The 19663-nt window shown below is 32.9% G+C and overlaps 1 protein-coding gene across 1 annotated transcript in view; it reads left to right on the forward strand.

The window, feature by feature from the left end:
* The first annotated feature begins 370 nt into the window (after positions 1–370).
* LOC108750891 (patched domain-containing protein 3) overlaps positions 371–19663 on the forward strand; it is a 28740-nt gene continuing 9447 nt past the window's right edge. The window contains exons 1-2 of the mRNA XM_018490730.1: positions 371–779; positions 19198–19471. Coding sequence (XP_018346232.1) covers positions 19198–19471 — 274 coding nt within the window. The 5' untranslated portion in view covers positions 371–779. The remainder of the gene's footprint in view (positions 780–19197; positions 19472–19663) is intronic.

Below are 19663 nucleotides of genomic sequence, written 5' to 3' on the forward strand. Positions count from 1 at the left end.
TTGAGTAAACATTTATTTACTATTCAAAAAGAAATATGCGTTAAGACTTTTTAACGCAGTAAAAAAAAAGGAGGGATTTTCAAACGGCTCGCAAAGAGCTTTCAAATCTCGCCGGGCGGATTTTCTCTGATAAACGAAGGAATTTCCTCGAGATTCAGGTGAGGTGTGTAGCTTCTCGAAATTCAACGCGGGCGAACTTCCTCTTCGTGACGCTTCTCCCTCGGCGTAGATCCCGTAGATCGCTCTCGCGCGAGCCCACGAGCTTCGAGCGGAGGAACGGAACGGAGCGGACGCGCGCGGCAGGCACGAGGGCGAGAGCGTAAGCAGGTACGGAGCGGAATCTCGAATCTCGAGCGAGGCAACTCGCCGAGCGGCGAGCAGTCAGTCCGTATCCCGCTTCCCGGCGACGACGTTCGGCCCGCGCGCTTGCCTTCACGCTCGCCTCGGCAAACGAATTCTCGATCATCGATCATGACACGCGGGCGGACGAGGACGTGCAGGTGAAAAAAAAACGTAATTTTCCCGCCGATTCCTATCCGTCTGTTTGACCGAAGAGGTACACGCGACGAAGTGCCACCGCGAGGAAGAGAAGAAGAAAAGGAGGCGAGGAGAAGAAGGGAGAGGCGCGAGAGAGAGAGAGAGAGAGAGAGAGAGAGAGAGAGAGAGAGAGAGAGGGATCGATATCGGCTCGGATACCGCCGGAAGATCCAGTTGATGGTGACAAAATTTATTGTGGAGAGTTTGTGAAGGGTTTAACACGCATCCGGCTGAGGAGCAAGGTAATTGTCGGCGATCGATCCTGATGATTTCAAGCGGGAATTGATCCAGATTTTTTGCGCACTCGTAACTGAAGATGCGAGTGAATCCGTAGCGCTCTTCTGCTTTCTCTGCACTTTCCGTTAGAATCTTTTTTTTTTTCATTTTTATTTACGTTCTTTGCCTAACTTTCAATGGAACGTGGTAAAAAATATGTTTGCGTCAATAACTTTGTATTTTTACAGATTTCTATATATTTTTTTAAATTTCTTAGTGTGCGCGATGTTAAGGTACAATAGATCAGATGTAATTGAGAGAAGCAAAAGACGAAAACAAATTAACAATAAAAATAGTTAATTAATACTTTAATTAACACTTTAATTAAACGTTATACTGATTTGGACGTAATGATACTCTTCCTTATACTTAACGTCCTTTTGGAATCTAAGAGCGATATAAGTTTACGTGTTCACGCTTTTGAGGAGAGAAAGCAGAATAGAAATAATTATAGAAAGTGAAGACAAGGAAAACGGACTTGCCACGAGGCAATTAACGAGCTAGAATTAATTACACAATCCGTATTATTCGGTAAGTAGTGACGCTTAAACGAGTCGTAATCGTCTATCAAGCCGTCCGTAACATTCGTTACAAACTATTACAAGTTAACACGCGGATACGGTTACAGCGATCGGTATAAAAACGCTTAGCTCTTGCAATAGAATTGGCTATGGTCGAGTTGACTTTTCTCTCCAAAGTTTACGAAACTGCACGACAAGAACGATTTTGTTAAAATATCTAAAAATTTAAGTAGATAGTTGTTGGTTTAAAATAATTACGTTAGGGAATTCAAGTAATGAGAGTAATAAAAAGTTGAGCTGTAAAAAGTTTTGATAGTCCCGGTAAAAAATTTTTCAATTTTTGCATGAATACGTATAAATATGCATAAACATACATAAATATTTATAAACATGTATAATCATATATGAAATATGTCCGTACATATTCATACACCCCTCTCCCTCTTTTGAAAAATTACTTTTTAGTGTAATAGAAACAATAATAGCTTAGTAATGTGAAAACATAAAAAATAATTAAAAAGATCATTTTCGCATCGCTCGTTTTAGGAAAAAACAAGTTTGGAAAAATGTAAAAAAAATTACAATTATTCATATACAATTATGCATAATTTTATATATAATTATATATAACTAATTTTTTTGCATTTTTTTCAAACTTAATTTTTCTTAAACAAATATGAAAGGTACCCTTTTTTTCTAAAACAAATGTGAAAAATTACCTTTTCGATTATTTTTAATGTTTTCACGTTACTATTATTATTTCTCTTACACTAAACAGTAATTTTACAAAAGAAAGAGGGGCATATAATCATGTATGGATATATTTCATATATGATTATACATGTTTATGAATATTTATATATGTTTATACATATTTACACATATTCATGCTTGAAAAATTTTTTACCGGATTATAAAAAAAATCTGATTAATAGCTACTAAACGAAGTAATTTTAATAAAATGTTAATGTATAACCAAAAATAATTTTACTTTTCTATACAAATATTTAGTAAATATTATCGAAAATAATAATAATAATATAACCAACCGTTTCGTAATAATTACTGAACATTTAGAAAAGTAAAATTATTTATGGATATTACGAAACATTATATTGAAATTATTTTACTCAATATTTAGCAACTATTACTAGGCTTTTGTTTTCAGTGTAGCAATTGAGAATCTTTCATAATTACTTTAATAGTCCAACAAAATTATTTTCAAATCTGTACATCTTGCTAAATTTTTTAATACTTCAGCAAAGTCGTTCTTTCCATTGCACTGTGAATCTATAATAACAAGATTGAGATTTTGACAAAAAGGGAAAACGATCTCTAAAGCTTTTATGGAATATATATTTTCACATTTGGAGAAATTAATTAATAAGCTAATCTTCGCATTGTATTTTCTTATTAAAATCTCTCTCGCAGAAAAGTGCTGCTTACTGTGTGTGTAAACAGGAAGTGCTTTTGTTATTACGATTATGTTATGCCCGCGTAGTTTAGTGCAAGCCTTAGTCATCATTTACGGCGTTATAAACCCCGCCGCCGTCGACTCATTCGTGTTAACTCATTGTCTCAGAACTTATTATCTTATTAGAGGCCATTGTACCGTCTCTAAATAATAAAATGACGGCGGCCATAATGGGAATCGGTTATTTTGTGGAGCTGCGGAATTTTTTGGAAGTGACAATATCGTGCAGGTTGCGTAAAATTTAAAACGTGTCAAGGATCTACAAGGAAATTTTTATGAGATAAAAGAATTTTTCTACCTAACGGACTCATCAAAATAAATCGCAATATCAAGTCAAAATAAAATAAATTGTATCCATGTACTTTGACATGTTTCTTTTTATCATGTTGTTATATTTTAAATCTCGAGATAATCGTGAAACTTGAGAAAACAGCTTATCGACAAAAACTATGTTGCGTCATATATATCGTGCATTACAAGTTTGTAATATGATCGGTTACAGATGTAATACACGAAAAAAAAAAACGACTTTGCTGAAGTATCTAAAATTTTAGCGTCAGATATAAAGTTAAAAATATAAATAAGTTATAAATAATGTTGGAATATCAAATTACATAAGATGCTCACTGGTTGCTAGAATGCCAAAAGTTTGAAAAATTATCATCACGTAGAGCAAAATCGTTCTTTTCGTGTAACTGTGACGCGATAATTACTTATCAGCTGCAGCAGTAAGCATGTCAACTTTGAACGTGATATCCAAATGTCGGCAAAAAAAGAACGTTACTTTTCTCTTTCTTTTCTTTTTTACTTAAATGCGTAATCTGCCAATGATATTTACATTTTATTCCGGACACAATTCACGCAACTTCACGTGGCAGAGCAAAGATTTCAGATTCTCGGTTGTAAAAAGTATCGCTCTCCAACAGCGGGTCAATCAACCGCGCTGTTGATGTATTCCTTGAACATCCCCGTCCCCGTAACAAATTGTTGACCTCGGAGGGTCGGTGGGAATTGCATATTACTAATCGACAAATCCGTAGCGAGGGGACGCTGCTGATATTCGCAAAGGCCTCCTCCATTGATCATTTTCGTCGCACCGAGAAAATCATTTTGAAAAGAAAGCCCTGTAAAATGTTGTTGCAAAACGTCCGTTGTTTTTTAATTTCTGGTTCAGCTTATCAAGTTTATTTTCAAATTACTGTAAAGCTCGAAGCGTATCAAAAACAAGATTTGTTTTTCACACCAAATTGTTGAATTCAGATAAGATCAACTTCCAACATTTGCAAAGTGCGACATAAAATGATCGATTGAAATCGAAAAATTTTGTGCGGAGCTTGGATAAACATTCCTGGTATTGTCAGACGATTTTGACTAAAGTAAATATATAAAGCCAAAGCCAATAAAATAGCACGAAAGTTATTAGGAAACACAGATATTTGTACATCGCGCGCAATATTTTATTTCAAAAAATATTGACTACACAAGGATTTTCTGAACACCGAAGTGTTGAATTTAGATAAGATCGATTTCTAACATTTTCGAAAGGCGATATAAAATAATTGATTAAAATCGAATAATCAAATTTTGCGCGAAACCTGGATAAACATCCCCGGTTTTGTCCGACGATTTTGATCAAAGTACAAAAAAATAAATATGTAAAGCCAAAACTAATAAAACGAGAATTATTAAGAAATACAGATATTTGTACATTGCGATATTTTATTTAAAAAATATATTGATTATACAAGAATTTTTTGCAGAATACCGAATTGTTGAATTCAAATAAAATTGATTTCTAATCGATTTCTTTTAAAATTTGCGAAAGGCGATATAAAGTGATTGATTAAAATTGAAAAATCCGCGCGATAAAGGAACCTGGATAAACATTTCTGGTGCTGTCAAGCGATTTTTATCAAAGTAAATATATAAAAAATCAAAGCCAATAAAATAGCACGAAAGTTATTAGAAAATACAGATATTTCTACATCGCGTGCAATATTTTATAAAAAAGATATTGGCTATACATGAAATGTTGTCGCAATCGATCAAAACGTCAGCTAGCAATTTCACAGTGCTACTACATCGCAGCAAGCGCGACAGGGTGAAGATGCAGTCGCATCCTTCACCATCTGTCAGTCACTCTGAATTTATTGCGAATTTATTCCACACGCGTCTGCCGTTCGATTGTTACGATTATCATCTGAAGATAATCTTTCTTTTCCTTTATCAAGCATTATTGCCACAACATCGCGAACGAATTCTACGCGCCTCGATCGATCGCTGAACGCGAATGGTGCGAAATTAATGTTTCGCGTTACTATCTCCTCGCGAAACTCACCGCGAATTAGAGCGAGCGCGCGTGCATATAAATTACGCTGGTTACACGTGCAGGAAACACGGAAAGAACGGTTTTGCTGCACTGAAAAAAAAAAATTTACTAAATCTTAATACACATTTCTTTGAATAGTATTACTAAATAAATTTACTCACGGTAAATAAGTATTTAACTCAATTAAAAAAAAAAAATAATTAAATCAAATTAATGGATTTTATGTCAAATAAATATATATTTACTTAGAATTATTAAAAATAAATATTTATTAAAACTTAGTATTTTTAACTGTAAGATATCTAAAAAAATTTATAGGTAGATACATTGAAAATAATTTCACTTGGACCATTAAAATAATTACGCAGCTTGTTAAAATGTTAAAACATTTTTTGCATTATTGTTATCAATGCTTTTTTGTTAAGCACTCTACATAATTATTTTGACAAAATTTTATTACTTCTACATATATAGGTTATATAGCTAGCTAAATTTTTAAATACTTCAGCAAAACTGTTCCTTCTTATGAAACGATCTGTTTGCCTTTCTATAGCGGGACAAAGGTATGGCAGATATTTTTCGAGGAACCAGTCGAATGGACCACAACGCGGGGACACTTGTACAATTTATTTAAATTAGAGAAAATAGAGTGCGAGAGGGGGGTGTCGCGCGCGCGGAAAGAGAGAGGGCCTTCCCTCGACCGTCCGGTATCGTTCCTCCGAGGCCCATTTGCGCGACGTCGCCGACGGCCGGTTCTCCGTAACCGATAAATTAACTCATGGGATATCTCTTCCGGTTTGAAAGCACGCGACTATTCACGATCGGCATCGGAGCTGTGCCCGCGCCGTCGACGGTAACCGTTTCATTTTCGACGGAAGAAATCGAGCGAGCAATCGAGAGGCGTGTTACGCTGCCTATCACCGTTCTCCGTTCGCGAGCCGTCGTTCCCAACATGAAAATGTCTCATTGTTCCTTCCGATAATAATGATTCAAATCGATGAGTCAAATTGTAAACTCGACGTATGATTTCATCCGGCACATAGCCGCGGAGCTCTTGATTCGCGCAAATTTTTCTCCCGTAAAATATAATCGCTCCCCCTCTCTCGTTTCCTCCCTCATGAATTTCACCGCGTTAAAAGTTAATTTTGATCGTGTAATCTCCGCGTGTGTTTTATTCAATCTATTTATCAAACAGTTTACAAATCAATCAGAAATGGATGGTCGAGTCGACGTTGATTGATTGTGCTATCGACATTAATCGACATTAATCGACGTTAATCGACTAATTATTTATAGTGGGACTATTGTGGCCGGTATTCATAATCAATTCTAACATAACAGTCTTGAGTACAGTCTTAAGATGTCATGAAGACCGTACTTAAGACTGTCTTAAGTATAGTCTTAAAATGTCACAGAGCTGTATTAACATAATTAGCTTAAGACATTACTTAAGACAATTTTGAAATAAGAACGCATTATAAATACCTATTTATGTTTATATTATTTCTTATTATGTCATTTACTTATGTTACTTAATTCTTGTTATTCTGGTTATGCTACTTTATTAGTTATGTTACTTCTTGATATAACTGTACTCTTAAATTGCGTAAATTGTAAATACTCGTTGACACTCAAATATTACATCAATAATTTTTTTACAAATCCTGGCAGATTTATGATTGATAAATTTTTTAGTTACATAAGGTTACATTTAGTTACATTAACTCGGTCGGTTTCTTTTTTATGATTTATATTTGACGAAATATTTATTTCTTCAGAATTATTGTCTTTGCGAATTTATTGCCTCTGCGAATAAATCAATCTTATAAATACTAATTTATGCACTCTTTCAAATAACTTTCACTTTTAAGAAAAATTACTTTCTAAGAAATTCAAAGTACTGCTAGATGTTCACTTGAACTTTGCTTTTGTTTTCAACTCTAGGTTATCAGTCGCATGTTTTGATTTCAGATTCATAATGATTGTATGCTGCTCATTACAGATTTATGTCACGGTAATAAAGTTTATCGCGATGTAGAGAGCAACATAATTCACGCTTGCATACGTGAAGCAACCGAAGCGTCAACTTTTTCTTAGGGAGAAGCGAGTGCCTTCTGAAGAATTTCTTTTTATGTCCGGGAGTCGATTAAAGATTTATCTTATATTACTATCGTATTTTCAGGTACAATTAAGTTATACTTCGATTAATAGTAAATATTATCTCCACAATTAAACCATTAATCTGAATGATAATAATAATAATCCATATACTAACAAGTTGAGAATTAATTATTTTTATATTTATACTGTCATTTAAAATATAAATTTTCAATATAAATTTTAAATATAATCTAAATTGTGTGTGTATTATAAATTATATTACACTGAGAAATAGTTACTTAAACATTTATTCGTAAGAAATATATTTATTTTACTGAAATAAACCTTTACTTAAATACGGCTAAATAAAATTTTATTCCTAGCAAGTAAACCATCTATTTTATTTTTTTTACAATTAATAAGGTATTTCACAGAAACATATATTTCATCATCACAATCAAATTTTTTAACTAATAAATATCAAAGAAAACGTCATAAGTAACATTTGCTTCGCAATGCTTGGACATTTTTCTCTCGCAATCATATTAGCATAAATTTTTTACTATAACTATTTTTCTATAACTTTCTATAAACTTGATGTGTATTAATAATTAAAACGTGAATGCGTATTTTTAATTTCTCAAGGCATTTTTATTCAATTCAAAATCGTTTCTGGATTTACGTTGCTTTACATCTTCGATCAGTAACGCTTGAAAAAAGTCGATGATGTCGGAGGAATAGAAAGGTGTGCAATAGTGCAAAGGTGTGTTCCGGTTCGCTAGCACATGTGCGATAACACGTTTAATAAATATGCACGACATACGCGCGTTATAAAAGCTCGATTTATGTACGTCATTTTAAGAAACGCAACCTTGTCCCGGTTCCCTTTCTGTAATGATCGCTTGGAACGATGAACGACCCGGCGCGATTTTGCAATAGTTCACTTTGCTTTGGAAACAAAAAATACAAAAGAGGAAAGAATCAGCTGTAGCATTGTAGTGCACGACCCTATCACTATAAGAAGGCGACTAGAAACGTTGCGAGAACTTCGAACGTGTACATATATTTGCAGATGTGACGTGAATTTCATGTAGTTATTGCATCCGTTTGCAACTACGTAAATGTTCCGAGCGATATAAGATATCCTTTAGCACAACTAGACAACATTTAATCGCTTTTATGGAAATTCATTTTATGGAGATTCATAGCTTTGCTACATTCTGAATTTCTTCGATCTACAATGCATTCTTTGACCAACTTGGGAAATTGATTGTTCCTCGAAAGTATAGACGAGAATGGGATCGTCTTATCGCGACTTTCCAATCCTCAATATCGCAACAATACATGGTTCAGTATCAGCGCATGTAACAAAAGAAATCTATCCGTCACATATCTATAAATTTCTTTCAGAAATATACATGATGAAGAAAATAGCAATAAATTGATATATTAAAGTATGGAAAAAGTATAAAAGAGTGTTAATGAATCCTTCATGATGTGGCTACAATACAATGATTCGATTACAAATATATTATATATTTAAGAACACTTTACAACTTTTTTTAATTCACGGCATATTAAATAACAAACCAAATTTCTCAAATATTCGATATACACGCTTCGATGTTTAGCATGAATCTTTTATCAGATATTGCTGACACATTTAAAAATAAAAAGCAAAGTTCTACAATTTTTATTTTTGTTTTAAAAGTGATTTTATTACAATAATAATATTACTTTGATTAAGATTAAGAAAGTAAAAACACAATATAATTTAGATAATTTTTACAATTTTTTAAATATTTATTTCGTATGTCCCACTTATTTTTTTACTTATTTCTGAATTTTTTCACGCCTTTTATCTTTTCTAAAATTTTCGTGATACACTCAGACCCTTTGCGGCACACCGCATAATTTACTAAAAAAATGAAAGCTTCCTAAAAATAAAAAAATCTCTTTTTCTCTATATCTACATATACAAGGTGTCTCGAAACTTTTTGCCAAGTGCTTTTGTGTAGATAGAGCGGACTAAACTGAGTCGAAAGTCTATCATTTTGCAATATTCGCAATAGTTAATAAGATATTAATTACTAAAAATTACCGAATATTGGTCTTCAATCATTTTTTTCTCAAATCTATCAACTTTACAGTAAAACTACAAGAGACAAAAATTGTTTCTTTTTGAAACATTATTTATTTTTCTCTCATAGAACTCTAAGAATTTGTTCAGAATTTTTTATCAACTTTTTAGTACTGCATTTTCTTATTGGCAATTATTTTTACCAACATGAAAAAATACGTATTAAAAAATTCTGAAAAAATTATTTAATTTCTTATTTAATATCTTATTTAATATCTATTTAATAAATTATCTACAATATCATATAATTATATATCATATAATTATATATCAGAATTTTATGAGAAGAAAGTAAATAATTTTTTCTCTGGTTCTCTCTATTTTTTGTAAAATTGATAATATTTAGAATAAAAAATTATTAAAAACCAATACTCAGCGATTTTTAGTAATTAATATCTTATTAATTTTTGCGAAAATTGCAAAATGATAGAGGACTTTTCAATTTAATCGAATCCGCTCTATCTACACAAGAGCGCTTGGTAAAAAATTTTGGGACACGCTGTATATGATAGTTTTGATATATGTACATATATATGTATATTTATACGATATATTTATTTATTTATATAATATATCTAATTACCATAGAAAGATTTCTTTAATGAGTACAATTATTTACACTTAAAAAGATTATTTCCTGAAAAACTAAAATCTTCGAAATTTATCTTTCTTATATATTTTTTCTTAAATTAAAAATTTTTAATTATATTTTAAATATTATTAACCACATATGTATGTAAGAAAATGTCGAGATATTATTCAAATTTAATTTATATTAAATAATCGTAAACAAATTTTAACTATAAAAATTTTTAGATTTTAGAAAATAAAATTAGCAAAATTGCTTATTTTTTTATCAATTTTCGCATAAACGAATAAAAATAATTTAAGCTTCTTTCAAACATAAGATGTCACAAGTTAAATAGGTATATGTAGCTTTCAAATACGATTTATGATCGTTGATCGAAGAGGTGTACGATCTCTTATACGAGTAATTCACGAGTTACTGATGCGACAAGATATTCACACATTAAAATCAATTCCAAGTTATTCATAGAATCTATCATTAAAATTACAATCGCACGTCGCGAGATACTTCATATAGCCTTGGACACAATTCATGCTTTCACGTACGCGCTTATAAATATTATACAGCTTTTATATAATTTTTTTTACCTCATTTAAAATTAAAATCAATTCCCGACAAGTAACTGTGTAGTATACGAGATAGTTCACGTCGTGGAACAAAAAATCGTATTATTGTCACTGTAATTGCGGTGCCGTGATTGCGACGCCGCGATTGCATCGGTTCGCCTTCGAAAGAAAAAGACGGACTTGTCGGGTGAACGAGTTACCGCGGGTCTCTCCTATTCGGGGCACTCGCTTCCCCAAGTATGTTACTTTCGTAATTTTATTACCGAAGCTGCATCTCGACTAGCGCCGGCTATTGCATGCCGGCTATTTTTCCCGTGCGTAAATCTCCGTGTGTCGCTCTCACTTTCATTTTGCGTAATATATATATCCGGGATATCGAACGAAATGAAGTCGTTCGCTACGAGAAAACTGCTTGAGAGTTCAACTACTGGAAATGAGGGAGATCACGTAATCTTTTTTTTATGAGACTGCTATCATTGTGGGCGGACAGAGATATTTCATGATCTCGGAAACGCTCGGAAGCAATCTGTCTATATTGAGACTTTGGGGAGGATCTAGCGTTTTCAACAGTTTTAGGAAAACAGGAAATCTAAATATGTGACATTTTAATGAGAGAAAGATCTTCCTTTGCGAGAATCTTATACATTAAAAATTTAATCATTCTACTTTAAAGACCGTGCGATTTCCGCAAAGTCGCAATATCGCAGTGAAATTACACGTTAAAAACAATTTTGCCGAGGCACTCTGAAAATATTGGTGTGGATTTAACTCCATATGACGTCTATATAATTCTCACTGTGTTGATGTACTCGTAGATATTAACGCCAACATATGATGTAGATTTAATACTACAGGTTTTAAATCTATATTGCACTATGATTGATATCAATCACTAGAGGTTTTAATATTAAGCAATAAGAAATAGAAGTGATGGTCATAACGATTAAAGCTAGATCTTTGATGCTTAAATAATTCAATCTGAATTACTATATATATTATATATACTATATATGTACATGCATATATATCACATTGGAGTCATTGAACTGCGCGCCGAATTGATTTTTCGGACTTATAAACACAATTATACTACTATAATAATATCACGAATTAAATCGACAAGCAATTTTAATAACATGATACACAGTCATCATATTAGAATGTTAGCATTATAGATGTTAATTTGTATTAATTAGATATTAATAAATATGCTGAAAAACGCGAAATAAATTTATTGCGAAAAATATTACCTCGCGGCCGGGAGTCGAACTCGAATCTTTTGTATTCCATACGAGCGTAAAAAAAGTTTTTAGACTACAAATATGGTATATATATATGTACACGTACATATTATATAGTAGTTCAGGCCATCACTTCTATTTCTTATTGTTGAATTTTTGATCCAGTAAGATTCTTATTGTTTTTAATATTAACATTATCATAAAGTATTTACAACCTCTGTTCATATCAACATCATTATGGTCTGGATTTAAAACAATCATTTATGGTATTAATCCACATCATGTTGGTATTAATATTAACAAACAATAGAAAATATATACGCTTGATATCACCTATATAGTAAACGGTCTGATTAACATCGACACCGCATGATGTTAAATCCACACCAATATTTTTTAGAATATAAAAAAATTTAGTTAGATATTTAAAAATAATCTGATTGTGTGTGGGACAAAAAGTAATGTAGGACGTTCAAGCTGGTTGCTAGAACGTCCATACTTTTTGCAGCTTTGCTCATTATGCTTGAGCGTCCTACGTAATTATTTTGATACTCTAACAAAATTACTTTCACATATCCATATTTATCACGTAGTTACACAATTTTGTTGAAATTTTGAAATATTTCAACAAAATTGTGTAACCATGTGTGATAAAAGACGAAAAATTCACTATTCACTATTCCGTAATATCACATTCATCCAGTGAATATTCCGTCCGCACAAGACAAATATAAATCTTTGTGAGGATAAAGACACGTTTTGACGAGAGGAGGGGCTCTTTGCACTTCGCAAGAAGAAAGGAAAGAGAAGAGAAAGAAACATGATCGGGAGAGTGTTTGGAAGGGTTAGAAAGATATGTTTAGAAAGGGCCGCGTGTCGAGGTGCCGCGAAAAGAACGAAAGCGCCACACGCTTGTAAATAATGCGAAATGGAAAAATCTCTCCTTAGTCACGGCATACTTTCACATCGACACGCTGCACTTGCTTATCGTTAACGGCAAAGAAGAATCGGGCGTGCGCCGCACGTCTGTTCTTGAGCACGTGCGTAGGCATTTACACACCTGCGTGCAGTTGGTTACGCCGCGAGTGCGTAAGTATACGTGAAAGGCATTTTATGAAAGGACAAGGGAAGCCGTTGGTTGCTAATTGACACCGTGATTGCGACAAACGAGAATGTTGCCGGTGAATAACAGCGTTATTTACCATTAGTTATTATATAGTATAATGATTTTTCAAGCCATGCAAATTGCAATGTTAATCATAATATTGTACGTTCACCAGTCACGGGCATTGGATTCAGTGATAATCAATAAATTCTTCTCTCTTGGCGAAAATCACGCAGAATCATATCTATTAAGGTCGCGGAAAAAAAATTGCGACACGATAATGAGTGTCGCGTATTAAATATGCGCGCTCAGTCTCGGTACGCGTCGCTAATTGCACGACACTTGCGCAAATCCTAGATGTTACTTTCAAACACGAAATTGTTCCAAATAAATCGCAAGTGACTAACGAGGTGGACGTAAACGATATAAAGTGGTTTAAATAAATGGTAACGAATAATGACGTAACGATCGCGTAATATTTCAATCGCACAATGGCCAGAGTGTGTACTTTAACGTCGTTAAAGGCTTTTGATTGACATTCAATTTTCCTCTCAGCTGTCTGCGATTCATATTTTGACAATAGTAATAATATTCGTGGCAAAAGAAGGACAGGTGCAACCATGGTCACGTCAATTGTAACAAACATCAGGCGGCTCAAAATCAATATTGCAGCGAGAGAGCGAATAAAGGATGAATCGTATCTTAAATTAAAAACTCGTTCATCGACTCACTTTCAGTCACTTGAGCATACTTCACTAACTCGAGCTAGTCTCCAGGAAGTAATCATTCTTACGCTTGAATATACTTTCCCTATGTTGCCGCGAGTTTTTATTCGTGTAATTTCATTCCCACTGAGTCCATCGGCTATTATTATAGTAATATTAGAAGGCAGTACAAGTGGAAAGTCGTTTTTATTAAGCGCGAAGCTGATTACGAAACTCAAGCAGTAACAATGATTATCAATGAATATTACTCCTGTCATATTTACGACTAATAAATGTTGGAAAATGACATGATTAATAATAAATACGATTTATTTTACTGTGTTTTATACTTTTATCGTTAAAATAATTTTCTCTCAGCAATCATTTAACGTCGCCCCAGTAAATTAATAATGTCAATATGTCCGTTCGGTTTGTCTTTCGATGAAAGTTATTACGTGCGATATTTTACGAATCAGGAAACCCCGAGGACGCGCTCGGCGAAATTAAACAATCAGAATTCTGCGAGCGAATCGTTATAACACGTGTTTTATATCTTTAACTGCCATTTGGAACCTCAGGATTATTAAACATTTAATCGTTTTAAACCTCGATAATTTATACCGAAAGTTCTACAAATATTTTTTCTAAAAGTAAAAGAAAAAACTTGTAATAAAACATATTAGCTTTTCAGGATCTTGACAAGCTTAATATCTATTAATTTAATCTTAATTATCATTATATAGATGAATTATATTACGGATTTGTTTGACATGTCACGTTTTTGCTTTAGATCATCGTTCTTAAACACGATATATAATAATAAAATTTTTAATTTCGTTCGTTTTTATCTACGTTGTGATATTATAATCTTCAAAGCATTTTTTTGCGTGTATTCCAGATGTTACTTTCTTCGAAGGATCAAAATGCTTGACGTCTCGATAATAAGCATCTTGATCGTGCAAATTTCTTCATCAATTTGTATTGTAGAATATATTTTCTTATTTCGTAGTTCACTATTATAAGTCTATGACCGTTTTACTTTAGCAAATGTTTAAAACTTAATTCAAATCTTTTAAAAAGAGTTATCACAATCCCCTTCATATTTTTTTGGTTCTACAGGGTTCCACAGAAAATGAATTTCAAAATTCCCTTTTCCAGGTTTTCCAGATAAAAATGGAAAATTTTCCATGACTAAATTTTAACTTTTAGACTCAAGGAATGTAGGAAAGCTATAGTCTATATTATTAAAGATAACGCAAAAAAAGCTTAGTAGCATAGTAAAATTTTGGATGCAAATTCAAGCCAGCAAAAAATTAATTAGTTTTGGAAAAAAAGAATGCAGTTATGACGAAAAAGAGGGATTAAATAAAAATACTGGATAAAATATAAATTTTAATTATTTTATTAAAATCGTATAAAGTGCGCAAGTTTTGAACGTATTTGACTATAAACATCAGATATGATATTTTTAAAAAATTCTAACAATTATTTGGAATAGGAACAGTTTAAGAAAATTGTGAGCAAATTTCGAAATTCCAGATTTTTTTTACATTTTCCCTTGATTTTTCCCGATTTTCCATGACCAATTTCAATTTCCCGGACTTTTCCCGGTTTTCCAGATCTGTAGCAATCCTGTTCTAAAAAGTACGATATGAATGCGGTTTGTAAATTCCAGTTTCCAGACTATTCCGCCTTCCTTCTTTTTTTTCCATAAATTCCTCATATCTAACACAAGCACCTCGGCAGGTTTTACATTCTGCAAATATCTCGTATACGGAAATTATTCAGTATATGATCCGTAATATTATTAGTTAGAAACGAGTGATTTTCTTCGTTCATAATCGCTACAAGAAAAATATTAAAAGAGCGGAGAGTGTTCTAGTGACCCAAAGATAATAATCTGTCGTAACAGCGTACTTTGATCTTCCGCTACAGAGTCCTTCTCGTTTATAATGAAGACACGATGATATTGATAACAGTAAATATGACACAGCTATACCAGACCAGTGCGATTAAAACCAGTATTAACAAAATGTTGTGAAACAAAGTCCATTATATTTTGTTCCCTTATTCTCTCGTTATCATTTAATATGATTTAATATATATATATATATATATATATTTGAAAGAAGAAAAAATTATGTTTATCTAATGGATCACACTTTTCCATGTTTTCGTCATCACTCAATTTTTAGTCATTCAAACAAACTCTCTGATTTGAATTACACATCCATCATTTAAGACAATGACTTTTCTATCAGTCTAAATAAATTCCATTATCGCGGCTATCGCAGCTGTTTATTTAGATCAGGTCAAAGTTACTCACATCGATAAAATTACAACAATTGCTTCGGAGCGTCTGACAAAGAGATGTAATATGTAAATAGTATACAAGACGTATAGATTTCTTTCGTCACCCATTTAAGAAAATCGACGTTAAACATTTAAATACATGTAGAGACCGAGAACCTCTTTTCCATTCTGCAACCGCTGATGAGGTCAGCGTCATGCAGATACAACTGGTGGTGAACCTGAGACGGCATAGCAAAAGTAATTGTTACGCGACGTTATTTAATCATCTCTAAACGGACAGAAAGGACAGTGTGCGGCAGGTCGGGATTACCCAATAGCTGCAACGTGACTTTCTCCGCGCGAAACACACCTGTACACCAGTGGCACTGGCCTCCGAACTTCTGCCTACCGGCGATACCTTTTTTTAATCGGCTAATGTACGCGAAGGAAAATCCATGGGCAGGATCGAGCGGTTTTAGAAAGTCTCAGCAAATATCTATACTCGCGGCCGATGTCGTTTCGTGTCACAAAACTACGGTCCAGGCTGGTACCGAGCTTTCTTGTGGAGATTTATGATTCTCCTTATTTCGTTAGAAATCGATTTATGTGGAAATTTATGAAGAGATTTGCGATATCAATGCGAGAATTTCGCGAAATAGTCTTAGAAGGATCCCACTTCCGATGATTTAAATGAATTCAAGGTTTTACAACTGAAAACTCTCTTTATTTAGATTTCTTTGTTTAGACTTATAAAAAACTTATAAAAAAAAGAAAAAAAGAGCTACTTCAATTAAAATATTTAAAATGTCAGGCTAGACACGACGATTTGTTTTCACAAGAAATCTTTTTCCAGTCTGCAATCGATTGACGTACGATGATTAAATTTCGCAAGTTACCACTATTTCTATGCGCAAAATAAATTAAAAACCATCTCGGATCTTCAAGGTGAGAAGACGAACGTGCGTGAAAATCTGACGAAGATGATTCATTCTCCTTCGATCATGTCATATAATCCCTTATGAGGGCACCATCATCCCGTGACAAAAGGCTTTGTGTCTGAACAAAAGATGTAGGATTCCCGTTTCGATCGTAGGGCTTTCGATTAAAAACCATCCAATCATATTCTTTCATTAACTAATGGGAGGAATTCTCTCGTTCTCTCTCTCTTTCTCTTTTTCTCTTTTTTTCTTACTTTTGATATTTCGATAACAAAGCTAACGAAAAGAATATTTCTATTATTGTTATTTGAATTCGATTGTGTATATAATTTCGTAGTGATTAACTTAGAGCGATTTTGTTATAATCGTTTCTATTTTATCATTGATGATATGAATTGATAGGAATATTAAACCAGTCGGAACACTGAATTGAATTACTAATGGAACACGATGTTGTGAATAGCAACGAGTTTCAACGAAAAATCGATTAAGAATCGGTTGCGCCACGACATTGATCAGCTAAACTTGTTTAATTAAAATAAATTGAAAATTTGTTATAGATAAACGTGAAATAATTATTTATATAATATTTATTTTTCTGTGGGATTGAAATATTTCATAAGTTGTTATTAATAAAATATATCGCTGTGAATTGATATAGTGAATTGATAAACTAACATATCCCAAAATTACAGTAATTTTTCTGTAAAACATTTGTTTTTAATTCTTAATTGGAAGTATTTTAATTAATAAATTTCTGTAACCTTATTTTTTTTTCATGTATATTTTAAATTATAATGTATTCTTTAAAACTATATTATAAATTTTCAAAATTCGAACATTGCAATCCTGGTATAATATAAATTTAAAAAATTGTGATACTTTTCCATATAAGCAAACGAGTTGCAAATGTGCCATTTTTTCGCAAAAATATATTAATTTTTCTTCTTTTAGTTTATTTTTTCTTCTTTTAGATGTTTTTTATTATTTAAAAAATAATAATTTTTTACTTGTATCGACTTTTATGAAAAAGAATAAGATTGAAAAGATACAGAAGATAGGAAACCGAGCAATACGGATTAAAGTCAGTAAGCATTGTAATTTAGTAAACGATCTGCTTCTATAAAGCGCAGTCAATGATAATGTTGTTAAGTTTTCAGCACGCCAAACACGTAATATTGAACAATGTAGGTCAAGCCTGACGACACTTTTCTACATGATTTCAATGACAATAATCCTGAATGTTTCCCTCGCACGAATCCTCCGATGCTTCAATCGCTTACCCAAGGGACTGAAATTGATATTTCAATTTCGGACCGGCCGCAAATAAGTTCAAACTCTGATATTTCCGGAGTTCTTTAGAAATATCTGAAATAAAATAACGATAGACTCTATGAAATCTTCGAATATAAATAATTCTTCAATCCCGTATCTTTATATTTGGGTTTATCTTTAAATTTCTATTTTAATTTTCATTTAAATTTTTTACTTGATTCTCTTCATTAAAAATTTCGTAAATATTCAATACCAACGATATTTTTGACGTCTTAATTGTAAAGTAAAACGTCTCATTTTATTGGCTTGTTTCAGTGAAATCTCATTTTCGTAAAACCACATCGTAAGAAGCCAAACCATGACTCTTTATGACGTAAATGACGAGTTTTTCCGCACGTTCCAACTACGGGAAGCATTGAATAAGCAAACAGCGTGATTATCGGGCGCACTCGAGCCGATTTAAGAGAACAATAAATTTTTCTAACAACAAAGCGAAGAGAAGACGAAAAAACATTACGATGTATTTTTCGCGTTACGCGTTCAACGAACCGCGACGAGAGATTCAATCTTGCAAACAATAATTCACCCAGCAACTTACTTTGCATTTCTCGCGGTATATACCTACACGCGTTGTAAATGCAAAATACTAATTGGACAGATCGGAACGTTTCTTATATCTGAATAAAGAGCGCTTTCTACAGTTTTTATACAATAAATGATTTATCGATTGCAAACCGACAGGAATTCGTTTGCAGGAAACGACTGTTGTTCCGACTCTGTTAAATCTTTAAATTTCGCTTCTAATTATGAAAAATTTACATAAATTTTTATACATCCTTTGTTTCACGAGCTCGTAAAAAACGCCACAGGAATCCAATAATATATACGACTCAGCAACCGGAACGCATTTATTATTATTAATGATTATAGCTTCTTTTTTCTTAACTTAAAAAATAATCTATCTTTAGCTTTTAAAGAAGAAAAGAATCTTTTCTTCTTTGTAAATCCTTGATTACAATTTAATATTATTAACTTGGTCTTAATCCTTGATTTTCTAGCGATGTATTAAATAGAATAATGATTAACGGTTTGTCGTACCTTCGCTTTCAGATGTGGCATTTGACGTGCGTCGACGGCTTCTTAAATCGCGCGTTTTACAAGCTTGGCCTCCATGTCGGTAGACATCCCGGTTACTTTATAATCGTGCCGATACTGTTGGCGTGCATATGCTTTACCGGTTACCAGAAGATACACTACGAAATCGACCCGGAATACCTGTTTTCGCCCGTCAACGGACCTGGCAAGACCGAGCGAGCGATAGTCGAGCAGTACTTCAAAGTCAATTATAGCCACCAATTCAATCTCGGTCGTATCACACGACCAGGTGAGAGTCTCGTCAATCATTCATTCTGCGATTTTTTTGCCCGCAAGGAATTCCGTGAATCTAACAAGCCTATAATCCTTCCAATCGAGAGTCAGCATAAATAGAGATAACGTATTTCTTATGCCTATAAGATTCTCCAGGAAAATTCTACGATACCATTTATTCTTTAATATTCGTTTTTCATTTCTTTTA

The sequence above is a fragment of the Trachymyrmex septentrionalis genome, unplaced genomic scaffold, assembly GCF_001594115.1.
Source record: "Trachymyrmex septentrionalis isolate Tsep2-gDNA-1 unplaced genomic scaffold, Tsep1.0 scaffold38, whole genome shotgun sequence".
Taxonomy (NCBI): domain Eukaryota; kingdom Metazoa; phylum Arthropoda; class Insecta; order Hymenoptera; family Formicidae; genus Trachymyrmex; species Trachymyrmex septentrionalis.